This window comes from Cajanus cajan, chromosome 1 (assembly GCF_000230855.2).
Source record: "Cajanus cajan strain Asha chromosome 1, NIPB_CcT2T_4, whole genome shotgun sequence".
NCBI classification, from domain to species: Eukaryota; Viridiplantae; Streptophyta; class Magnoliopsida; order Fabales; family Fabaceae; genus Cajanus; species Cajanus cajan.
This window is the reverse complement of record NC_138517.1, coordinates 19,139,341-19,164,757: the sequence shown is the minus strand read 5'-3', so window position 1 is coordinate 19,164,757 and position 25,417 is coordinate 19,139,341. Positions and strand designations below refer to the sequence as shown.

Genomic DNA, 25,417 nt, shown 5'->3' with positions numbered 1-25,417 from the left:
CTATGTGCCAGGAAATTAAAAATAATAAATTAACAACTTTCTACACGTCGCATAAAAAAGTCATTACTTTTAGTCCACAATTTTCATTTTGAGAAAAATAAATAATATTTATTTATATGATTTATGATATTCTTTTTTAGAACTATTGCATACTACCGCATGCTGAATACAAAAGTATAGTTAACAAAGCTCACAAAATAATAGAGATTAGAAACAATAATTTCGATTTTAGACGGATAAAAAGTAAAGAAAAAATTTTACAATAACCAAAACTAAAAGTAGTTAATTTTAAAGGATTAAAAAATATATTTAAACTTAAAATTTTTTCACATAAAAATTAGTTAATTAATTACCAAAAAAAAATTGTCATTCTGAATGGTACGTGTACCGGGAAGACCCTATCGGTCACGTGAACCAACACGTGCCGTCCCATCAGACACCCATGCGATGTTATGCCCAAAAATCTTGACACCAGCATCGGCTCGGGCTATAACCGAAGGCCGAAGTGAGCCTCATAATACAATCGGCTCGGCTCGAGACCGATACGAATAGAACCGTAGACATCTTTGCAGGCCATGGACCGGCTCAAACAAGCCTCGAACAGGCAGTTCAGCACAGCAAACTAGTAACGGCACGGTCTAAGGCCGAGCCGAATGAAGAGGCAACAATTAGAGCCCTCATCGTGGTTAATAAGGATAAGTGCGTGATTAAGGCATAATTAGCCTGTTAGCATCGTATTACCTAATTTGGTAAATTTCAGGAGAGGCCCACTACTGACATGGCCCATCACTGGTAGTATAAATAGGTTACTTTTGTCAAGGTATGTCACTGTTCATAAATTATCCTAGAATATCGTGTTTATCCTGACTTGAGCGTTGGAGTGCCTTTTGCAGGTACCTCCCCCTCGCGCAGAAGAGTTCACTTGAAGACCCTCGTTCGGCCCCTTCCCACTGAAGAGTACGAGGTGTGCCCTTAGACAGGTACATTTTGGCGCCCACCGTGGGGCCGAACCGATAGCTTTTGCAGAAAACCCACCAGCACTGTTCGGACGTCATGGTGAAGACAAGGAAAACTATCGTTGAACATCAATCCGAAGAAGAGTGCCAGTCGGGAGCCGAGACGGTAGAGGAGACAAATCTGACCGATATGGTGCGCCAAATGAAGGAAGAAATGGCCGCCATGAAACAACAGCGAGACAGAGATGCTGCCGAGATGGCTGCGTTGAGAGAGGAGAACATTGCCCCTCAAAAATCAATACCGGGATCCCACATGGAAACCCTCTGAAACGACTCACACCCAGGGGTCGTTCCATTCACTTGGTCATCACACCTCTACCCCCCATACTTCTGTGGCTGCTCCGGCTATCCAGGCTTCAGCCCAGTCGGCCGATACTGTCGATACCGGCTGGGGCACACCGGCACCCCTTTACCCCAAACATTATGCAGACCGTGCTCCTTGATCATTGGAAGTCCTTACCTCTCGACAAGTACGACGGGACCACCGATCCCGATGAACACGTAGATGTGTTCTTGACTCAAGTCACGCTGACCACAACCGATGATGCCGCCCTGTGCCGAATTTTCCCAACATCGTTAAAAGGACGAGCTCTGAGTTGGTTCACTCGGCTTTCGGCCAACTCGATTGATTCGTTCAGTACGTTGGCTTCCCAATTCACAATTCAATTCGCTACCAGTCGGCCTCACCAATTGATCTCGTTGGCACTAGTAAGCATTCATCAGGAGAAGAAGGAATCCCTTCGGACATTCATGAGCCGATTCAACAAAGCGGCGCTCGAAATTCGAGACTTAAACCCTGCTGTAGCTCTACACCACCTTACCCACTGCCTTGAAGCCAGGGCCTTTTGCCAACAGCATTTGTAAGAAACCCCCTGCAGACATGGATGATTTGCGTAGGCGGGCCGACAAGTACATGCAGATGGAGGAATTGGCCGAATTCCGGAATCAAGCCCGAGTAGAAGTGTCAGCAAAACCTGACAAGCTGGCCGATTCGAGTTTTCGGGGGTCGACCGAAAGAGTTGGTTCCCCGCGAGAAGCCTCCTCGGGGACCAAGGTACTCACAATACACGCCCCTCAATACAAGCAGATCCGCCGTACTAGAGCAAGCGCTTGCATCAGATGTGCTGCCAGTCCCGAAATGAGCTTCGACCCCTCCCAGGGCCGATACAACAAAATCTTGCAGGTACCATCGCAATCGGGGGCATTCGACAGAAGAATGCGCGGCTTTAAAAGAAAATCAAAGATCTGATCAAGCAGGGGCAACTGCATGGCTTCATAGACCGTTCGAACTCGTCCCGACACACCGATCGGTCTCGGCGGCATGATCAGCCTGAAAAGAGAACAAGAACACACTCATACAGAGAGCGTAGCCGATCAAGAGACAGGAGAGAAGATGAGCCTTCAGCACAGCCTCGGCGAGTCATCAACACCATAGCCGGTGGATTCGTCGGCGGAGGTTCGTCCTCTTCGGCCCAGAGGAGACACCTTCGAGCCGTTCGGCACGTACATGCAGTAGAAATCGTCCGCCGTCGCCTCCCCACTATCACCTTCATTGAGGCCGATTTCAAGGGTATTGACCCCGATCAGGACGATCCCATGGTAATCAGCGTTGAGATTCACAACTGTATTGTACGTAAGACGTTGATCGATCAAGGAAGTTCAGCCGATATCCTGTATTGGAACACATTCAAACAACTAGGTATTCCGGAATCCGAGCTAATTCCTTATGATGAACCCCTGGTTGGGTTCTCAGGTGAGCGGGTCAAAACAAAAGGATATATCAAGTTGTCAACTCGGTTCGGATTCGAAGGAGCAGAATACCGTGACGTCTCAGTTAAGTATGTGGTAGTTCACGCTAGCACATCTTATAACATTCTGCTCGGCCGTCCATCATTGAATCGGCTTGGGGCAGTTGTGTCTACTCCTCACTTAGCCATGAAGTTCCCATCCGATTCCGGGCGGGTGATAACTATCCACGCCGATCAGAAAACCGCACGAGAATGTTACTTTGCTAGCCTGCGGTTACCAGAAACGAACAAAGAAGTAACGGAGAAACCAAAGCGAGTCCACTCGGTGTCACAGCAATCGTCACTGGACCTAGACCCTCAAATTGATCAAGATGAGAGAGTCAAGCCTATTGAGGACAAGCAACCTCTCAGGGTGGGGATCTCGGATTCCCAGGTCACTTATCTAGGGACCACCCTTTCTGAACAGGAAAGGAACGTCATTGCACAGGTAGTTCTCGACAACAAAGATTTGTTTGCATGGCACCCTTCCGACATGCCGGGTATTAACCCGGAATTCCTTTGCCACAAGCTTTCAATCAGCAGAGAGGCAAGGCCGATTGCCCAGCGGCGTCGGAAGGCTGGAGAAGAGAGAAAGGCGGCGATCGAAGCTGAAGTCGCTAAATTGCTAGATGCTCGGCTCATCCGAGAAGTACACTATACGACATGGTTGGCCAACGTTGTCATGGTCCGAAAGCCGAGCGGGAAGTGGCGGATGTGTACCGATTACACAAATTTGAACAAAGCCTGCCCAAAAGACGCCTACCCATTGCCGGATATTGACCGACTTGTTGATGGAGCGTCAGGTCACAAATTCTTGTCCTTTTTGGATGCATACTCGGGATACAACCAGATCCGAATGCACCCTCAAGATGAAGAAAAGACGGCTTTCATCACTGAAATGGCCAACTACTGCTATCGGGTCATGCCGTTCGGGCTGAAAAACGCCGGAGCAACCTATCAGCGATTGATGAATAAAATTTTTCATAATCAGATTGGTCAGAGTATGGAAGTATATGTGGATGACATGGTGGTAAAGTCAAGCGACATTTCCACGCATGTGCATAACCTGTCCGACGTATTCCAGGCGCTTCGGCAGCATCAAATGAGACTTAATCCCGAAAAGTGTGTGTTCGGGGTCTCGGGTGGAAAGTTTTTGGGGTTCATGCTGTCCAACCGAGGCATTGAAGCGAATCCTGACAAGTGCCAGGCCGTTTTGGATATGAAAAGCCCTGGCACTTTAAAGGAAGTTCAAAAGCTAGCGGGCCGTCTCACTTCACTATCTTGGTTCCTCCCTCGTTTGGCCGAGATAGCTCAGCCCATACTATTGTTACTCAAAAAAGCAGAACGATTCAGCTGGACCCAAGAATGCGAAGAGTCCTTCCAGCAATTCAAGAAGCGCCTTAGTGCACCTCCTGTACTCACCAAACCAGCCAGTGATCTGGATGTGGTCGTTTATCTGGCTGTTTCAAACCATTCTGTCAGTGCCGTCCTGATACAAGAAAACCAGGGTCATCAACAACCTGTGTACTTTATCAGTCGGACGCTACAAGATGCCGAGCGGCGTTATCAGCTACTAGAAAAGGTGGCCTTAGGGCTCATCTATGCTGCTCGGCGTTTAAGACAATACTTCCAGAGCCACCGAATAGTCGTTCGAACTGACTGCCCGGTTGCAAAGGTCCTCCGAAAGCCGGAGATCGCTGGCCGGATGATGGCATGGTCGGTCAAACTTTCAGAATTTGACATATCCTTCGAGCCAAGAGGACCGATCAAGTCACAACATTTGGCTGATTTTGTTAGTGAGCTCACTCCCTCGGGACGTTTTGAAGACGAGCCGTGGACCATGCATGTTGATGGGTCCTTTAACGCCCAAGGCAGTGGCGCTGGCGTGATCCTTGCTAGCCCCTCAGGCATCACAGTGGAACAATCCCTTCGGTTCGGCTTCCGCGCATCCAACAATCAGGCGGAATATGAAGCCTTGATAGCCGGAATGAGACTAGCAACCGAGATGGGCGTCAAGAAGATCATCTGCTGGACCGACTCGAAAATCGTAGCCGAACAAGTCAATGACAATTTTCAGGTCAAAGACTCCAATCTGTTGCATTATTACCACCTCTTCCAAAGACTCAAGGACGATTTCACCGAGGTGCGCATACGACATGTTTTGCGTAGCAACAATGAACGAGCCTATCAGCTAGCTCGGCTCGCCAGCAGCCGAAAGCCAGGACAGTTGCAAACCACTATTCACCTCGAGATTCCTTCTCCTAGTGTGACATGGGAATGCATGGCAACCGATGCTGAGACACCAACCTGGATAACAGCCATTCGGAATTTTATTGTCCGAGGAGATTCACCAACTGACCCAATGGAAGCCAAAAAAATTACGAACGCAAGCGGCTCGGTATTCAGTAGTAGCCAATGAGCTTTATCGGCGAGGATTTTCCACCCCGCTGCTCAAATGCATCGATACCCTCTAGGCTGATTACGTTTTGCGAGAAATACATGAGGGTATATGTGGTTCTCACTCGGGCGGGCGAACCATGGCGGCTAAAGTGTTGCGGGCCGGTTACTATTGGCCGACTCTGAAGGAAGACTGCACCAATTTCGTTAAAAAATGTGTGCAATGTCAAAAGCACGGGAACCTCATTCACGCTTCGGCAGCTGAGTTACACAGTGTCAGCTCCCCCTGGCCTTTCTCCTTGTGGGGCATCGATGTGCTGGGACCCATCCCCATGGCAAAAGGGCAAGTAAAATTTCTTTTGGTTGCAGTAGATTATTTTACAAAGTGGATAGAAGCCGAACCGCTCGCCTGCATCTCCGCAACCAATGTCCAGAAGTTCGTTTGGAAAAGTCTGGTTACCCGTTTCGGCATCCCGTACGCCATCGTTTCGGACAATGGCCTCCAATTCACTGATAAGAAGTTCAATACCTTCCTTAAAAATCTTGGTATTCGGCATCGGTTCACATCCGTCGAGCATCCCCAGTCAAACGGGCAGGCCGAAGCAGCAAATAAGGTCATTTTGACCGAGCTCAAAAAGCGTCTCGGCGCGGCAAAAGGGGCATGGGCCGAAGAGTTACCGGAGGTCCTTTGGGCGTATCGATGTACACCACAATCAGCAACAAAAGAAACACCCTTTCGCCTGACATACGGCGCGGACGCCATGATCCCGGTTGAAGTAGGAGAACCATCATTCCGAAGACAGCACTTCCATGAGGAGTCTAACAATGCTTCGCTCCGAGCCGAGCTTGATGTCCTTGATGAAACACGGGAAAAAGCACAGATTGTGGCCGAGGCATGCAGACAACGCATGACACGCCGTTTCAATTCAAATGTTAAGCCGAGAACATTTCACGAAGGCAATATTGTATGGAGAGCAACCGGGTCAGCCAGACGCAACTCTTCAGAATGAAAGCTATCAGCCAACTGGGATGGCCCTTTCCGGATACGGCATGTCCTCAACAATGGAGCGTACAAGTTAGAAGAACTGTCCGGCAAGGTCGTTCCTCGGACATGGAATTCTACTCATTTGAAGACATATTACAGTTGATTCGACCTCATGTATTTACATTTCAACTATGTGTAACGATGCACTCTTTTCCTTGAACCGGTCTTTTCTCCTCTTAAAAAATCGTGAAAAGAGGTTTTGGCCGGCAAGGTTTTTAATGAGGCATCCAATCAATAACAACACAACAATTATCTTTGACTTGCTTTGCATTTTTATCTTTTAATTATTCTTTACAAGTCTTCCCTCCCGAGATGTCTCTCGGCCAAGGATGTGGCTTTAATTATTTTTACAAGTCTTCCCTCCCGAGATGTCTCTCGGCCAAGGATGTGGCTTTAATTATTTTTACAAGTCTTCCCTCCCGAGATGTCTCTCGGCCAAGGATGTGACTTTAATTTTTTACAAGTCTTCCCTCCCGAGATGTCTCTCGGCCAAGGATGTGGCTTTAATTATTTTTACAAGTCTTCCCTCCCGAGATGTCTCTCGGCCAAGGATGTGGCTTTAATTATTTTTACAAGTCTTCCCTCCCGAGATGTCTCTCGGCCAAGGATGTGGCTTTAATTATTTTTACGTCTTCCCTCCCGAGATGTCTCTCGGCCAAGGACGTGGCTTTAATTATTTTTACAGGTCAATTTCCCGTATTACACAAGCAGGGTAAGTTGAACAACTAAGGAGTAATGGCAACACAAATTCATTAAAGGCGCTATCGGCCTGGAAAACAACAATTAAAAAAAAAAAGGGCACTATCGGCCCATTCATACAAAAAGGAAAATTCAAAAACCTAAACCTAAGACTGCACCTCCGCATCCCCCTGCACTGGGCCATCTTCCGGGGCACATTCCTCATACGCCGTCTCCTCGTTCGGCCCGGCTGCTCGAACCGGAGCCTCCTCGTCCGGCTGTTGATCCGACGGGATAGAGGTTAGATCCACTAACTTCCCCTGGAAGAAGTCCTTGTTCATATCCAGCTGGAAGTCCAAGGGGAAGTCACCAAAGTGGCGCGCCTGCCGAGCCGCTTGGTTGAACCCAGCCTGATGCTGAGACAGAACCTTGCTACGAGCCTTCTCCTTATAAGCCCCGAAGGCTATTTTCTCGGATTCCAGCTCTTTACTCAGCAGCTCAACCTTTTCCGTTTCGCTCTTCAGGGCGGCCTCTAAACGCTGGACTTTCAGCGCCAAGTCATCAACCGTACGCCCCCGGCGGTCCAGCTCGGCCTGAAACTTGCTGTTGGCCGTTTGCGCGTCGGTCAGCGCTGCCAAAGTCTCTCGTAAAGACTTCTCTTGCTCCGCCAACTGACGCCGGAGGCCGTCTGCCTCTCCGTTCGGCTCCATTACAATGCTCTGAGCCAAGGCCACCGCCCGAACTTGGAACTCACAGAAAAAGTTCCACTTTTGGGCCGAGCTCATACGACTCAGCACCCCTTGCCCAGCCTCGGAGGTCAAATCCTGACTCAAGAAATCTTGAGCATTGACATTACCGGCCAAGAAGCTAGGCCCGGTCAACCCTTCAGGAGCATTCGGGTTGGCTAGACGTTGTTGTTTCGCCCGCCGGCTTTCCTCCACGACCCTCCCCCCTTCGGGCCTTCTTTTTTCTCCTTGAGGCTGGGCCGGACCCTTGCCTCCTTTCCTCGGCCTAGCGGTGGAACTCAATCCACCTTGAGGTTGGGGCGCACTTCCCGGCGTAGAGGTGTCGGCCGGAGCCCTATTTCTCGCCGTGACTGCTAGTTGAGTTCGGATCAATATCCGAATGTCCAAATCGTCATCGGCACGGCTCGCCATTATACCTGCACATCATCAAGTCAAAATCAATGATAACGTAAGAATTCAAACAACTAGGAAAGTACTATACCAATTAGCTCTTCGGTCGGGTCGGTCGTCTCAAATAACCGAACCAGAGGACGGCACGGCAGCGGTCGAGGCAATTTCATCAAAAAATTCAAAGTAATGCGCTCTTCCGGGGACAGTCGGGAGGTAGACACTGAGTCGTACTTGCGCGGTTTCCGAGTCCAGTACAACGGAAACAAAGGCCGTTCGTCTTCATCAAAAAAATATTTCTTCCCCGTCGACGGCCTAATCATCACTTTCAAAAACCCTCTCTTGAAATTTTTATACGAGGTCGTAAACGGCTGCAACAAACAATCAGCATGTCGAACCAACGACAACCACTTGACCTTCTTAGCTGGCCGAGAAGAGTAGAAATACAAGAATAGGAGAGGAGTGGGTTCGAGGCCGAGAGACAAGCATAACCGTCTGAAACCTTGCATGGCGGCCCAGGTATTGGGATGAAGCTGAGTCGGCGCCATATTTAGCAGGCGCAATATTCCCACGAAATACCCGTCAAACGGCAGTGAGATTTTCAAGTCGCGGAACATGTAATCATACACGTAAAAGAAATGATATTTGCTGTTTCCTCGATCCAAGAAGACGAAATCTGGGTTTGGACCTCCATCACCTCGGCACGGCTGAAAGAAAATCGGAGAGGGATCTTCTTCGGCCGGGAAGGTTACACAATTCGTTGCCGAGAGAAAAAGCGTGATCGCGTTCTTCTCGGCATACCGAGAGTATACGCTACCCACTTCCCCATGCACCCATGAATAGCCAGGCGTCATGATAGGGGGAAACTGTCTTGAAGCTGTGGATGGCCGGTCCTCTGAACCCATTACCGACGCGAAATCGCCTTTGCTAGCACCGCGCCTTGACCCCGAAGCAGATCCAGTGTTGTCAGACCCATTCGAGGCCGAGGCCGACCTATCGTGTCGGTCCGACGCTGTCCCCGAAGCAGCACCAGCAGAACTACTCGTATCCCCGGAAGAGTCAACATGAACGATATCTAAATCCGCCATTACGTACCTGATTATAGAAGACTTGCGGTTGATGAATAATCCAACACTTGCGTGATTTCGGCTCAGAGCAAATTTTTACTGCGTAAGTTTCCCCCCCCCCACACGCCTATTTATAGGCGCTCCGCGGGAACACCCCAAAAGCCACACCCCTCTGCATATCGTTGGATCTCTGTAATCCAAGGGTTCACAACGCGCGGCCCTTCGCATGCGTCATTAATACCCAACGGTCGCAACCTTTAGTATTCCCCTAACGGACAACCCTTCGCCTTCCACCAATGGCCATAACTCCTCGCATAATTAATACTCAATTGGTGCAACTCTTCGTTTCCCGCCAACGCTTGACCTCATTTTCAAGACTGCCACCAAGACAATTTTACCCTTTGCGTCGTTCCACTCCTCAAGGCTGGGGGCTTGTGTACCGGGAGGACCCTATCGGTCACGTGAACCAACATGTGTCGTCCCATCAGACACCCACGCGGTGTTATGCCCAAAAATCTTGACACCAGCATCGGCTCGGGCTATAACCGAAGGCCGAAGTGAGCCTCATAATACAATCGGCTCGGCTCGAGACCGATACGAATAGAACCGTAGACATCTTTGCAGGCCATGGACCGGCTCGAACAAGCCTCGAACAGGCAGTTCAGCACAGCAAACTAGTAACGGCACGGTCTAAGGCCGAGCCGAATGAAGAGGCAACAATTAGAGCCCTCATCGTGGTTAATAAGGATAAGTGCGTGATTAAGGCATAATTAGCCTGTTAGCATCGTATTACCTAATTTGGTAAATTTCAGGAGAGGCCCACTACTGACAAGGCCCATCACTGGTAGTATAAATAGGTTACTTTTGTCAAGGTATGTTACTGTTCATAAATTATCCTAGAATATCGTGCTTATCCTGACTTGAGCGTTGGAGTGCCTTTTGCAGGTACCTCCCCCTCGCGCAGAAGAGTTCACTTGAAGACCCTCGTTCGGCCCCTTCCCACTGAAGAGTACGAGTGTGCCCTTAGACAGGTACAGTACGTATTGAACTCGATTCTCTTAAGCAAATTGGTATTTCTATACCAATAACATATTGTTATCCCAAAAAAATATAATTAATTAAAATTTATATAAAAGGTCATATATATATATATATATATAACTCATTAAATAGAAAGTAATACTTGTAACAATGTTATTTTTGTGGTGCTATAATTTAATTATATGAATTATATGATTAAATTATGTGTTGTTAGAGGTGTTGTTTGAAACTCTGATGGTCAAGGGATTCTAAGAGTTCAATGTTTTTAAGGCAGTCTCTAAGTGTAGTTGAGTTGTGTTTGTAACACTCTAACTTTCATAAATTAAATTAAGAATATGTTATTAATTATTTTAATATTTTACTGTAATTATTGGAAGAATTTTAATATTTTTAACTATTTAATGTGAACTCTATTTTGATATAAAGCATGATTTTAATAGGTATTTCAATTGTTTGATATAAGATAGGTTCTTATGGAAATGTATGTTATTTAAGGTTAAGTATATGTTATTTTAATTTAAAGAAGGAAGTATATTTTGATTATTTTAATTTTTTTATCAAAGGGTGAAAGGGAGGTCCTAATAGTAATTTTGTTATTATTATTATATTATTATTATTATTATTTTAAGTAAAAAGGGCTTTAGAGTTTGTTTTACGCTTCTCACATCTACCTTACGTTTCCTCTTATTACGTTCCATGCTCTGAAGACTTGGGAGAACCAAAAGAGGAAGGTCATCAAGAGACTACTCACACTTCACCTTTGATTAATTAAGGTAAGGGGGGAGTGAGAAACTTCACTCGTAGTGTGAGAATAACTCTTGGGTAGCCGGATTGGCCCCCAATCCGTTGTATGATGTATGCCTATGGGAAGGGGTTTTGTACAATTGTTTTCTCTTCTTACTTTTGATTGTTCTTGCGTATTCCATGTTGAATTCTGAGTATGTGTGTATGTTTAATTTCATAAATTGATGAGTTTTGATCTGCTTTAGAATGCTCTATGGGTTCCTGTATATACAAGTAAGCACAACACTAACAACACAAGGGAAACATCAACATCATCATCATTATCCTCATCATAAAGCAAAACATTGTTAGAGTACACAATTAAATAACAACAAACATAATCAATCATCATACTAACATATCAATAAGTTCCACAATCAATTCATTCCATCATTCATTTACCAAACAATCATAGTAGACTCATAACTCATGGTCGATTGGATCGACTTGCTCTGATACCACTAAATGTGACACCCTTATTACCCCAATTTATATATCGTAATAATGCAGTTATAAATAAATTTTCCAACATTGGTAAAAAGAGTTCACATAAAAATCTTCAAAATTATTCTTCAATATCCACAATAAAAAAAATTAGAAAATGAAACACAAGAATTTACAAATTGTTTTAAAAATAATAATCATTACAATTCCAAATCCATATAAAAATTTTGTCCTATAAATTGGGTCTACGAACCAACTTGTTTATCCATAGCTTTCATGGGCTAAATACGAACCTCATAAAATAGTCCATTTATTTCATGGGTAAGGCTTATCTGGCTTGTTAAAAATGTGGGCTTCATGGGTCGGGCCTTAAAGGGGTTGGACCAGTCCATATACTCACCTTTAGGCATGATGTAGGCTAGAGGCTCTCTGTCTCACTAATAGTGAGCAAGAAATTGGTAGCGTCGAGTGTGAGTTAGAGGTGAGCTCTCTGACTTAGTCATGCCGAACATGGGTTAAGGGGTGCTAGGCATGGTTGCCTTAAAGACTATTTGACATGGTGACGTTAAACCCTAGTTTAGTGGAGCCAGGCATGATCAAGGTAGTAGTTCTCTACCTGGACAATGTCGGGCGCAGGTTGAATGGCATCGAGCATGAGTCAGATAGAGACCTTTTTCCCAATCATGGTCGGATGTAGGTATAGTTACGTCAGGCTTGATTGACACAAAGGTTCTCTGCCTCATCCATATCGGGTGCAAGTAGATTGGCATCGAACATGGGTTACTAAATGAGAATTTGTTGTTTATTTGAGTAAGTGTTAAACATGTGTTAAGTAGATTACTCACATGAATTATGTGATTGTGTGATTCTAGTTCATTATGTGTGGATCTAGGATGATGTATAATGATATTTAGCTGCTTAAATTACAAGTTGACTATAAATGAAAATCGTAAGTTAATTTATTGTATAGTTGTAAGATTATAGGATGTGTAGTGTTGGATTATGTTGTGAATGCTTAATGCCTGTACTTGTAATACTATGACGATTGACTTGGGACTAGAGAGGAGAGGTGTTGTTTTAAAAGATGAATATTCTATTGTGAGGATATGGTGTAGTGGAGCTCCACAAGCTCAGTTGTTGAAAAACTCTTCTTGGGTATAGTTGTCTCTTGAAGTGGAGTGTTGAGTTTCCTTTAGGTTCTTAATTAATACAATATAGTTTGTGCTAAGAAGTTGTATTATTGATATACTAAGTTAGTATGCTAGTAAGTTGTGTCTTCTATGTATCAAGTTGGATATGTTGTTGAATTGTAGGTGTATGTTGTATGCTAAAGTTGTTATATAGTTAGTTTAATACTTTTATACTATTTTTTTTTTAATCCAAGCTTACCCTTACATTTTTCCTTGTGGTTGGATTATGATGATCATACTTGTTATGTGAAGGTAAAAATAGGTTGGAAGATGATCACTTTTTGAGAGTCATGCTACAAGATGGCAAGATTATTGGACTACTATGTTGCTGTTTTGGAGTAGATTCTTAATTGGCAACTTAAATTTATGTTTTCAGTCCACATAATTATATATATGTATATAAGTAGTTTATAGTTGTGGTCCTTGTGGACACACATAAATTAAAAAAAATAAATAAATAACAGCTTTCTACGCATCCCATAAAAAGTAACAAATATAAAAAGGAGATCACTTTAGAATTTGCGTCGGTAAAGATGACCTGATAATATATATTTCCCCACCTTTGCTGCAAACGTGATTCACGACTTTGGCCATTGGTGCTTTTGGTCACATATTTCCCCACCTTTGTTTGCTACAAACGTGGTTCACAACTTTGGCCATTGGTGCTTTTGGTCACTTTCAAACCCTTAATTATTAATTGGCATGATTACTAATCAATATTTTTCTACAAATTTTTTATAAAAAAAAATATTCGCAAAATTTTTTTACGAATTTTCTTGCAATAATAATTTCACAAAATTTCTTTATAAATTTATTTGTAAAAAATAATTTATAGATATTTCTAATAAATCTTTTTATGAAAAATAATCTACAAGAAATTTTTGTAAATTTTGCTACAATTTTAATGGTCATAAAAAAAATTCTAATAAAAATTTGTAAAAAATATTGTAAAAAATTTATTTTGTTTCTTGCAAAAATAAATTCGCAAGTAATATTTACTAAATGGTAGAAAAATTTTGCAGGTAACTTTTCCTGCGAATTTTCTTGCCAATTTTAATCCGCAAGTAAAATAAAAAATATTTAAATTTACAAGTTTAATAATTTAAAAGAATTTCCAGTCTCACATCGATTGAAAATAAAACAATTAAAGAGTATATAAGTTAGAGTAACACTTGCCTTACAAGTTGATTTGTATGGTTGAGTGTTGGGCATATAATCTACAATCTTAAAATTTAAAAGATTATGTATCACATGTTGAAGGTTTGGAAACAAATGTTTCGGATGAATTCATTGTGAGCATTTGAAAGTTGAAGAATTATTGATAGAATTTGTAGTAATTTCTTTAATTTTTTTCGTAAAAAATATTCCTACAAAATTTCTTACGAAAAAATTTGCATGAAACTTTCCTGTGAATTTTTTTCGTAGGAAAATTTCTTGCGAATTTTAAAATTCGCAAAAACATATTATCCACGAAGGTATTACTTACAGATAAAATTTTGCAGAAAAATTTGTCGGAACAACGTTTCCTGCAAATTTTTATGAAAATTTACAGAAAAAATTTCATGTAATAAGAGAAATTCTTGTAGTGAATCTTTTGAATTAGCTAGAACTATGGTATTTAAATAACAGGTTTCTTTTAGGGGTGTGCAAAAAATCCAAATTGATCTGAACCAATCCATAACCAATCTGATCCGTATTGAAAAATCCGATCCATTTTGAAAAAAATAAGAACCAAACCACTTTATAAAACCGGTTCAATTATCCGATCCATTTTTATAAAGTGGATCAATTTGGTTCGGTTTAGTTTTTTAAAAAAATCGATCCATATATGAGTAAAAAGTGGATAACTACACTGCACTGAATCAATCCAATTTTAAAAAAATCGATCCATATTTTAAAAAAACCAAACCAATCCACTTTTATAAAACGGTTTAGTTCAGTTCAGATCAATTTTTTCAAAAAATTGATCCATGAACATCCCTAGTTTCTTTTAAGGCTGTATTTAAATACGACGTTAGGTTTTAATTAAGTTGGGTAAAATAAAATCAGTATATAGATGACAAAACTAAGTAATCATAAGCATGAAACTACGATATTTAAATAACACATTTTTTAAGGTTTTATTTAAATAGCACGTTAGGTATTTAATTAAGTTGGATAAATAAAATCAGTATATAGATGACAGGGCTAAATAATCAGAAGAAGCATGAAACGGAGTATCAGAATCTTAACAACACAATTTTAGATTATATAAAATGAGTATATTTTAATTGTAATTATTATATAAAAAAGTATCTTGTAAAATTTGGAATCATTATTTTTATCTCAAAACAATAATCAAATATTTTGTTTCAATTTTTATAAAATGTTTTTTTTATCATTAATTGTAATTTTCATTTTAGGAAAGATAAATAACCTTTAGTTTAAGAATTTATGAATTTTTTTAGAAGTGTTGCATACTAACACACATGCTAAACACAAGTATAGTTAACAAAAATCACAAAATAATAGAGATTAAAGACAATAATTTTAATTTTAAAAGAATAAAATAAAGAAAAAAAATTTACAATGGCCAAAATCAAAAGTAATTAATTTTAAGAAATTAAAAATATATTTTAGTCTAAAGTTTTTTCACATAAAATTAGTTCATTAATTACTAACAATATGTTGGTCTAAATAGTACTGAAATCGATTCTCTTAAGTAAAGTTGGTATCTCCATACCAATAACATTGTTATCCAAGAAAAAAAAATATAATTAGTTAAAAATTATTATAAAATATATATATATATATATATATATATATATATAATCATATGTATACAACTCATTAAATAAAATAAAAAAGTAATACCAATAACATTGTTGTTTTGTGGTGCTATAATTTAATTATATGTATTAACGATTAAATTATGTGTTGCTAGAGGAGTTGTTTGAAACTCTTGTGGTTAAAAGACCCTAAGAGTTCAGTGTTTCTAAGGTAGTTTCAAGTGTAGTTGAGTTGGGTCAGCTTAAGGAGGGTATATAAGATTTTTCTTAAGATATGAACCTCATAAGTTCAGGTTTTAAAGAAAAGTATAGAGAAGCTAATAAGAGATTCTCTGAAACTGAAAGGGTTTTTTTCTAGCCTTTCTTCCTTGGAATTGATTTTTTAATCCTTTTACAATTGATTGAGTTGTTGCTTGTGGATTCAAAGCTTACAAAGCCAAGGTTCTCAAGTTAAAGTAGTGTCATTCTTTCTTCTCTTTTCCTCTTTTTGAATTTGGATCGACAAGAGGTAAAGGAAGCTTGTGTTGATTTTGGTTTGATTCAAGATGATGAATTGTTGTTTGATTTTGTGCTTAGTGGATGCCTTTGGATTCAAAATATGAAATGGGGATGATACATGTGTTGGGTTAAGCTTTTTGGTTGTTTGAAAGAAGAAGTGGTGATTTTTATTTCTAATGGATGTATGTTGTTTTAGGTGGAAAAATTATGTTGTACATTTGTATACATAGTTGTTATTTTATGCAATGCATGTTGGAAAGTTGTTGAATTTCATATCAGATGGCCCAAAAGTTGGGTTTTGCATAAGTGCATATTAATGGATATTGTATTAAGTATGTCTTCATGGCATCGGCCGGCATTGCTTCAACCAAAAGGCTTCTGTCTTGCTCACACTGAGCTTAAGATTGGTGATGCTAAACATGAGAAAAGAGACTCGTCTCGATTTGGAATCAAGTTAGCATAATTTGAATAACGTCAAGCATGACAAGAGAAACTTATCTCGGGTTAGAATCATGTCGGGCACCAATAGAGTAGTTTCAGGTGTGAATTGTGTGGAAACCATTATACATTGGGGTCAAGTGTAAGCTTTTGCCATGCTAACCATGAGAGAGAGGAAGCTCTACCTCAATAACGTCAAGTGCAGTTACGTAGTTTGGCACTAAGAGTGGGGGAGACAAGGAGCCCCCTACCTCAAAGGCATCTAGCGTCATGGTAGTGGCATTGAGCACAAGTTGCATGATGAAAAGTTGTTGTTTTAAGTTGTTTTATAATAGAATGATGATCAATAAGTTGTTTTGGAGAGAGTGTATGTTACCATATAAGCATTTTCTAGCTTACACCCACCTCTTTTTAGAAGGAGTAAGTTATTAAGCTACACTAAGTAACTCATAATTTTGAATTAATGAAATCATATAACAGTTGGATCGTTGAAATTTGATGTAAAACATGAGTTATTGAATGAAGTCTACCAAGACTTCTTCTTCGAGTAAGTGAATATACCTCCTTTATGTATATATATATATATATATATATATATATATGGACAAAATAAAAGGATAAGAAAAAAATCCTAAACTTGGTGTTGTGAAAGATTTGCGAGGGACTTGTTCTCTAAATTTGTGAGACAATTTGCGAGGAACTTATTCTTTTATTTATGAGAAATTGGAAAAAAAAAAAAAAAACATTTCCCTCCCTAATTTGTGAAGGATTGGTGAGGGATTTGTAAAGACTGTACTTATAGCTTATTCGTGAAGAATTTGCGATGAGAAAACCCTCTCGCTAGATGAAAGTTAATTTTTTAATTTTAGCTAACAATTTGGCAAGGGATTTGTAAGCCATTTATGAAGGCCTAAGTTTATTGCTAGATAAGTATTAACTCTAGTGAGGGATTCACTAGGAGATAAAAGTTGGTCACAATTTCCAACAAAATTTCCATCTCTAGTCCCTCACTAATTATTGAGCAAATAACTTTGAATTATATCCCTCGCTAAATTCCTTCACTAATCTGTGAAATTCTTGTAGTGGTGGTTTCTTATGCTTCAAGGCAGTTGAAGGTGCATGAGATGAATTATCCTACTTATCACTTAGAATTAGTAGTTGTGGTGTTTGCCTTAAATATCTAGAGACATTACACTTGTATGGTATCAAGTTCAATATCTTTAAGGATCATATAAGTTTGAAATATTTATTTGATTAGCAGGAGTTCAATATGAGAAAGAGGAGGTGGATGGAGTTTCTAAAGGACTATCATTTATCACCTTAGAAAGGTCAATGTAGTGGTGGATGCATTAAGTAAGAAGTCCATCCATGCTTCTTCATTGATGATTAAGGAGTTATAGTTAATTGAGAAGTTTAGAGATTTGAATCTCAAAGTGGATTTTACTTCATATCACATTAGTTGTTGAATGATGACCATATCTAGTGAGTTTTTAAGGCAAATGGGAGTGAAGCAATTGCAAAATCTTGAGTCGTTAAAGGCTTTGGGGCTACTAGGTATAGAGAAGGTAGTTGGATTTAAGTTAGGTGTTGATGGAATTTTGAGATTTAAAGGCAGAGTTTGTCTACATCAAGATTTGGAGTTGAGAAGATCAGTGTTGAAGGAGGGCCACAAAATCAGACTTAGTAATCATACCGATTTCAAAAATATCAACGTAAATACACAATGATTCATGCATTCAACTTTTATTAATAAAAAGTATAATAATATTTTAATTTCTTATAAAATTAATATGACACCATTTTATTTTGGAGCTATTGTAGATCCATTTAGACATAAATAAATAAATTATGTTACATAAATGTCCCATAACTTGGTGTCACGCTGCTAGGAATATTTCTTAAATTTTATGTTTTGTTTCTGTAACATATATTATTTATTAAAATTTATTTTGTTTGTACCATATATTAATATTATCGATAAATATTTCATATCAATAACAAAAAAATGAGTATTTTTTTATATAAAAAAATATTTACCATCAAAATAGTAACTAATTTCTACACAAAATCATGAGCTCACACAAGATAAATATCCTCCTCCTAATTATAGTTTCTATCATACTGAAAGTTAGGCTTAAAATTTTAAACAATTTAATTAAGAGACCACTTTTGTCAATCAATATTGATAAATCTTATATTTTAAGCGGAATTTGAATATTTTTAAAATTAAGCTAGATATAAATTGATGGTCTTAATATGTAGATATATTTAATTTTAATTTTTTTAATACTATACGAAGTTTTTTTAGTGTGTTTTTAACTATAATAATATATTAAAATCTCCATAGAACTGATGGAGGTACACATGAAAAGAATATCAATAAATAATAATAATAAATTTGTAAACTAAAACATTTTTAACATGCCAATCACGCTAGAGTAGTTGAGTAAATTAAGAGACGTACATACACCACTACGTTTCTCGTCTTCTTTTTTAAATTTTAAAAATCCACTTTGGGAAACTGTTTTCTTTTCTTTGAACGAGAATTAACAACCTATTCATATAGCTTTACAATCAACTGTATAAATCCTGCCATCAATCTCTCGTGCTTTAAGGCTAAGAGAAACTTGATCACAGTTCCCCATCTTCATTTTACTCTTAGTTGTCTCAAGCATAAATATAATGAGCAGTTCTTTTCCAAAACAAAATTATGCACTTGTGCTACTTTTATTGCATGCAGCAGGATCCATTCTTGGATTCAACTGGGTTCCCAATACTACAGAAATAAAGTGCATAGAGAGTGAGAAGCAAGCACTCCTCAACTTCAAACGAGGCCTCATAGATGACTATGGCATGCTATCTACATGGAGGGACAATGACAATAATACAGATTGCTGCAAATGGAAAGGCATTCAATGCAACAATGAAACAGGTCATGTACACATGCTTCATCTACCTGGTCTGGGTACACAATATTTGAGAGGAGTCATCAATATCACTTCATTGGTTGACATGAAAAATATTCAACATTTGGATCTCAGCAATAACGATTTTCGAGGGAATCTCATTCCAAAACTCATTGGCTCCTTCACCAACTTGAAATACCTCAATCTCTCATTTTCTGCATTTAGTGGGAGGGTTCCTTGGGAACTTGGAAATCTTACTCATTTACGGTTTCTAGATCTAACGAACAATTATTATCTCCATGGACAAATTCCTTCTCAGCTTGGAAACCTTGTACATTTACGGTATCTGGGTCTAGGTAAAAATGATCTCAATGGAGAAATCCCTTATCAACTTGGAAATCTCTCACAATTGATGTATCTTGATCTTTTGGGAAATTCATTTTCTGGAGCACTCCCTTTCCAGGTTGGGAATCTTCCTTCCTTGCACACTCTTAGACTTGCTGGTAATTTTGATGTCAAATCTAAGGATGTAGAATGGCTGTCTAATCTCTATTCCTTAACAAATCTTGACTTGAATTTTTTACATAATCTTGGCTCCTCTCATCATTGGCTGCTAATGATCAACAAGCTTATACCAAACTTGAGAGAGTTGAGACTAGTTGATTGTTCTCTTTCAGATACTGATATTCGATCCTTGGTTTTTCCACATTTCAACTTTTCCACTTCTCTTACCATCCTTGATCTTTCTGCTAATATGTTGACATCCTCAACATTTTCAATATTGTTCAACTTTAGCCTTAATCTTCAAGAGCTTTATCTTTATGATAATAACATTGTTTTGTCATCTCCTCTCTTTCCAAGCTTTCCTTCTCTTGTGGTTCTTGACCTTTCTTATAATAATATGTCATCGTCATTCTTTCAAGGTAATTTCAACTTTAGCTCAAAACTTCAAAATCTTTTTTTACGAAATTGTAGTCTTATGGATGGGAATTTTCTTATGTCACCTGCTTCCATTATGAATTCTGCATCTTCTCTTGTTTTACTTGATCTTTCCTCAAATATGTTGAAATCATCAACTATATTTTTCTGGCTCTTTAACTCTACCACCACTCTTCGTACCCTTTACCTTTACAATAACATGTTAGAAGGTCCCATTCCAGATGGATTTGGAAAAATAATGAACTCTCTTGAAGCTCTTTACCTCTTTGATAACAAACTGCAAGGCAAGGTTCCTTCTTTCTTTGGGAACATGTGCACACTACAGACTCTAGACCTCTCATATAACAAGTTGAATGGGGAACTTTCTAGCTTCATTAAAAATTCTTCTTGGTGCAACAAAGACATATTTCAAAGTTTGGATTTATCGTCTAACCAAATTACTGGCATGCTACCTAAAAACATTGGATTGCTATCTAAGTTGGAGTATCTTAGTTTGGATGGAAATTATTTGGAGGACGAGGTCACTGAATCGCATCTTTCTAATTTTTCCAAATTAGAATCCTTAATCTTATCAGAGAATTTGTTGTCTCTAAAAGTTGCCCCTAGTTGGGTTCCTCCTTTCCAATTAAAATACTTGGGACTAAGATCTTGCAACTTAGGTCCAAGTTTTCCAACTTGGCTCCAAACTCAAAGTTCCTTAACCTGGTTAGACATTTCTGATAATCGGCTTAATGATTATGTACCAGAATGGTTTTGGAACAACCTTTACAATATCGAAATGTTGAATATGTCTCAAAATAATCTCATTAGTGAAATTCCTAATATATCATTGAAGCTTCTTTACAGACCATCTATAATTCTAAATTCAAATCAATTTGAGGGCAAAGTTCCGTCATTTCTGCTGCAAGCTTCAGAGTTGCTGCTTTCTGATAATAAATTTTCAGATTTGTTTTCATTCTTATGTGATCAAAGCACAACTTCAAACTTGGGCACCTTAGATTTATCAAACAATCAAATAAGGGGACAACTCCCAGATTGTTGGAAATCAGTTGGCTCATTACTGTTTCTCGATTTAAGCAACAATAAATTGTCAGGGAGGATTCCTCTGTCCATGGGATCCCTTGTTCAACTAGAATCCTTGGTTTTACGAAAGAATAATTTAATGGATGAATTGCCTTCTACTTTGAAGAATTGTAGCAATTTAATTATGCTAGATGTGGGTGAAAATATGTTATCTGGTTCCATACCATCATGGATAGGAGAAAGTATGCAACAATTGATAATCTTGAACATGCGAGGGAATCACTTCTCTGGAAATCTTCCAAATCATCTATGCTATTTGAAGCATATTCAACTGTTGGATCTTTCATGGAACAAGTTATCAAAAGGAATTCCAACATGCTTAGATAATTTTACTGCAATGTCAGAAAAAAGCATCAACAGAAGTGAAACTCTAAATCATATATATTGGTTGAATAGCACTTTCTATGAAATATATGGAAAATCCATTTTTAATAATTATAAGCTTGATATAACATGGATGTGGAAGGGTGTGGAACAAGGGTTCACGGATCCAGAATTGAATCTTAAGAGCATTGATCTCTCCTGCAATAATTTAACTGGTGAAATACCAAAAGAGGTAGGATATTTGCTTGGGCTAGTATCTTTGAATTTATCAAGAAACAATTTGAGTGGAGAAATCCCTTTTGAGATTGGAAATTTAAGTTCACTAGATTCCCTTGACTTATCAAGAAATCATTTCACCGGGAGAATTCCTTTTTCTCTTTCTGAAATTGATGGTCTAGGAAAATTAGACCTGTCACACAACTCTCTCTCCGGAAGAATTCCATCAGGAAGACATTTTCAAACATTTGAAGCCTCTAGTTTTGAAGGAAATGTTGGTCTTTGTGGAGAACAACTTAACAAAAGTTGTCCCGGAGATAGATATCAACCAGCAGCAGTAAAGTCTCAAGAACCAACAGTTTATGGTGATGATTCAGTTTTCTATGAGGCATTATACATGAGCTTGGGAGTAGGATTCTTCACTGGATTTTGGGGTTTATTAGGGTCAATACTTCTTTGGCGTCCTTGGAGAAATGCTTATCTCATGTTCTTGAATAGATTGACAGATTACATATATGTATGGTTGGGGACCCTATGGTGAATGTGGCAAAGTGCTGTTGTTGGCTCGAAGGCTATACCAGGTATGTTGCAGCTTCTATTTTTTACATTCATGGTTTATCTTATGCCACAGTTAAATAAATTAAGAATTACTTCACATATTGAAAAAATAATCTATATTTCAAACGAAAAGCTCATTTTGAAGATTCTAGAAAGGACATGCTATTGCCCTCAGAGGTCTAGTGGTTGCCTCAACCCTACCAACATGAAGATTGGGAGTTTCATTCCCCAATCCCACAACTGCGAAATGCAACTCCCTTTTTAACAAGGACAAATAAAAAATGTTCGTTTTTACAAAATTATGATATTTACATTCATTTGAAATTTCATGTAGACAAATTACAAATACAATTGTCTTTATCTTTCAATTCACCACTTTAACGCATGTAATAAAAATTGTTGCAGTTAAACAAAGATGTGGTACACAATTCTGATCTGGGATGAAAGAATCGTTGGTTTGGTTGCTACAAGATATTTTCTTAGTGTTGTAGTTGACATTGTCTTGTACTCGGTAAATGAATTGTAAAATCTTGCTTCCAGAAACTTACTGTGGTTTTATTGTGTAATTTGTTTGTAATGTTTTCTTTTTAATTCAAGTGCTTCTTGCCAATTCCCACATATAACAGTTCTAAAGCATAACATTAAGCCAGTGTTGTGTTGTTGTTCTTCTCACTCACATTTCATGAATGAATTATCTTATAATTGTCATGAAGATAGATAAGGGATATAAGAGGCCCAATAACACAAACTTGGGTTCCATTACCCAGTTCTTATTTAGGAATAAGTGATACAATGATTTTCATTCTAAAACACAATTGCGTCTTATTCAGTTTTGCCATTTCTTTTGCATTTTTTTTATATTCCTTCATTTAATGGTTGAGAGTTTGTACACTTTACTAGAAGCTGTAAATTCACTATCCAAGTTCTGGTTTTATAATCTGCGATAAAGGTATCATTACATTAGTGCGAATTCTCACTAGGTATCAATCAAAATACCTCTACAATACTATACCACGTATTAATTTACCATAGAAGTGGTCAAGTACGATGCAACATTGGTGAATGAAATTGGTGAAAAAGGGGAGTGAAATCAGGAATTCAGATTAGATCAATCCCACGAAAGAATTCGTACAATAGAGAATTGCGGTTTGAAAACAAATTTATAAGCATTTTTATGAATTTCTCTAAAATAAATTCATCATTTTTATAAAGAAATAAAAGTGTTAATAAACTTTATGCAGTATACCGTAGGCAAAGTATAGAAAAGCAAAATAATAATAATAAAAGTAACAGATTCATGGAAATGAGGGAAAATAAGAACAGTGATAGACGAAATTAAAACAAGCTGGTTCTGTGACCTGTTCTCTGGCGTGTGCATCTTTTCTTCAGTTTATAGTTCAGTGCTTTGTTTCCCTTTGCTTCTTGATTGGAATTTATTAACCCAGTCTTAGCTTTCTTTTTCCTTTTTTTTTTTTTTTTATCTTTATATCAATTTGGCCAAGTCCAATTTCAGTGGCCTAACTTTTTTTTTTCTTTTAACGTGTGTGAAGATTTTTCATATTTATCCAAATTACACTTTTATTAGAATTAGATCTCATAACTTTTGCTGTCAATTTCACTATTTAAATCATTGATGTGAAAATCATATCTACATCGAAACGGTTTTCTCATCAGATTTAGAAAGTGGTTGAATTAGATCAAATTAGACAGTTTCTGAAAAGAAAAAAAAAAACATGGAAATTATACAGTTTACAAACGTTATTCTTTTGGAAAAAGAAATATTGAAAACGACATATAAAGGATGGATTATTATAAATAACATTTAAACTTCTCTTTCAAATGTGATAAGTACTGAATGTAATTGATGGTAAAGGATGGATTATTATCTGTAATCTATAATATATCTATAACATATAATATAATAAAGGCATCGATCTTATTTAATATAGATATTTTTTTAAAGATGATTTTACTTTTATATTTTTAAATAATAAAAATAATATTAAAAATTACTCATTCTTACTAAGATAAGATTTTAACTTAAGATCTCTAAGCTTAATGACCAAATGCAACATCTATTAATCTACTAAATATTAATAATTTTTAAATATTTTTTTAATAAAAAAATATAGAGGTACAAAGTGTTTTAACCTCACTAATTAATATATATATAGGGGTTATAATTACACCGGTGTAACTTTTACTAAGTGTTACACCGGTCAATAACTTTATATTAAATGTGAATTTTGTAAATCCAACCGTTAGATTAAAAGTTCATATCTCTTAGATTATATATACAAAATTTTACATTAATCCAAGATGATTTGATACTTCATTTTTATAAAACAAAATTGACGTAATATATTTATTTTAAAATACACTAAAATATGAACACTTTAATTATTTTCAAGTTGCTATTCAATTTTAACAAAATTTGATATGCACATATAAAGTAATATGAACTTTTAATCTAACAGTTGGATTTACAAAATTTACCTTTAATATAAAGTTATTGAGCGGTGTAACACTTAGTTAAAATGACACCGGTATAATTATAACCCCTCAATATATATATATATATATATATATATATATATATATATATATATATCTATAAAAATAGATAAAGGGGATACTTCAGTTTTGTTTCCACAAATTTAATGACTAATTTATCCTTTATTAATATGTTTTCTTTCTTAATCTATATGGATATAACCGGCAATAGAAAAAATAGGATTTTAAAATTAAACATGTGTCTTTCATCTCCTTCACTTTTCAAACCAACCCACTACTCTCGCATTCATAACTTCTCTAGAACTACAGATAACTTCTCATTGTACGTTACAATTTTTTGGGTGTTTGGGCAAACCAAAACCTATCCTACAAATTCATTCGGATTGTTATTTTTTCCTTTTGACTTATTGTTGTGATGATTTATTATCTTCAATTATAGGTGCTTCGACATATATAAGTTCAAATTCGTCCCCCTGATACCCAGGTGAAATCTTTTAGTATTTTTTTTTGTATAATTCATTTATACTATCAATGTTTCAAAATTTCGGAGACCCATTCATTGCATTGCAACACCTTCTCTCTTTCTTTGTAA

At 38.0% G+C, this 25,417-nt stretch overlaps 2 protein-coding genes across 2 annotated transcripts; both read left to right on the top strand.

Annotated features, from left to right (window-relative positions):
- The first annotated feature begins 1,896 nt into the window (after positions 1-1,896).
- LOC145951764 (uncharacterized) lies at positions 1,897-5,465 on the top strand. Its single transcript, XM_083063762.1, has 2 exons — positions 1,897-2,070; positions 2,274-5,465. Exons 1-2 carry the CDS (start codon positions 1,897-1,899, stop codon positions 5,220-5,222), a joined length of 3,123 nt encoding a protein of 1,040 aa, XP_082919888.1. The 3' UTR covers positions 5,223-5,465.
- A 13,342-nt stretch (positions 5,466-18,807) lies between these two features.
- On the top strand, positions 18,808-23,149 carry LOC145958730 (receptor-like protein EIX2). The gene is made up of 2 exons (XM_083076250.1): positions 18,808-22,334; positions 22,717-23,149. The coding sequence occupies exon 1, from the start codon at positions 18,968-18,970 to the stop codon at positions 22,292-22,294; it is 3,327 nt and encodes a 1,108-aa protein (XP_082932376.1). The 5' UTR covers positions 18,808-18,967; the 3' UTR covers positions 22,295-22,334; positions 22,717-23,149.
- Positions 23,150-25,417: the final 2,268 nt, after the last annotated feature.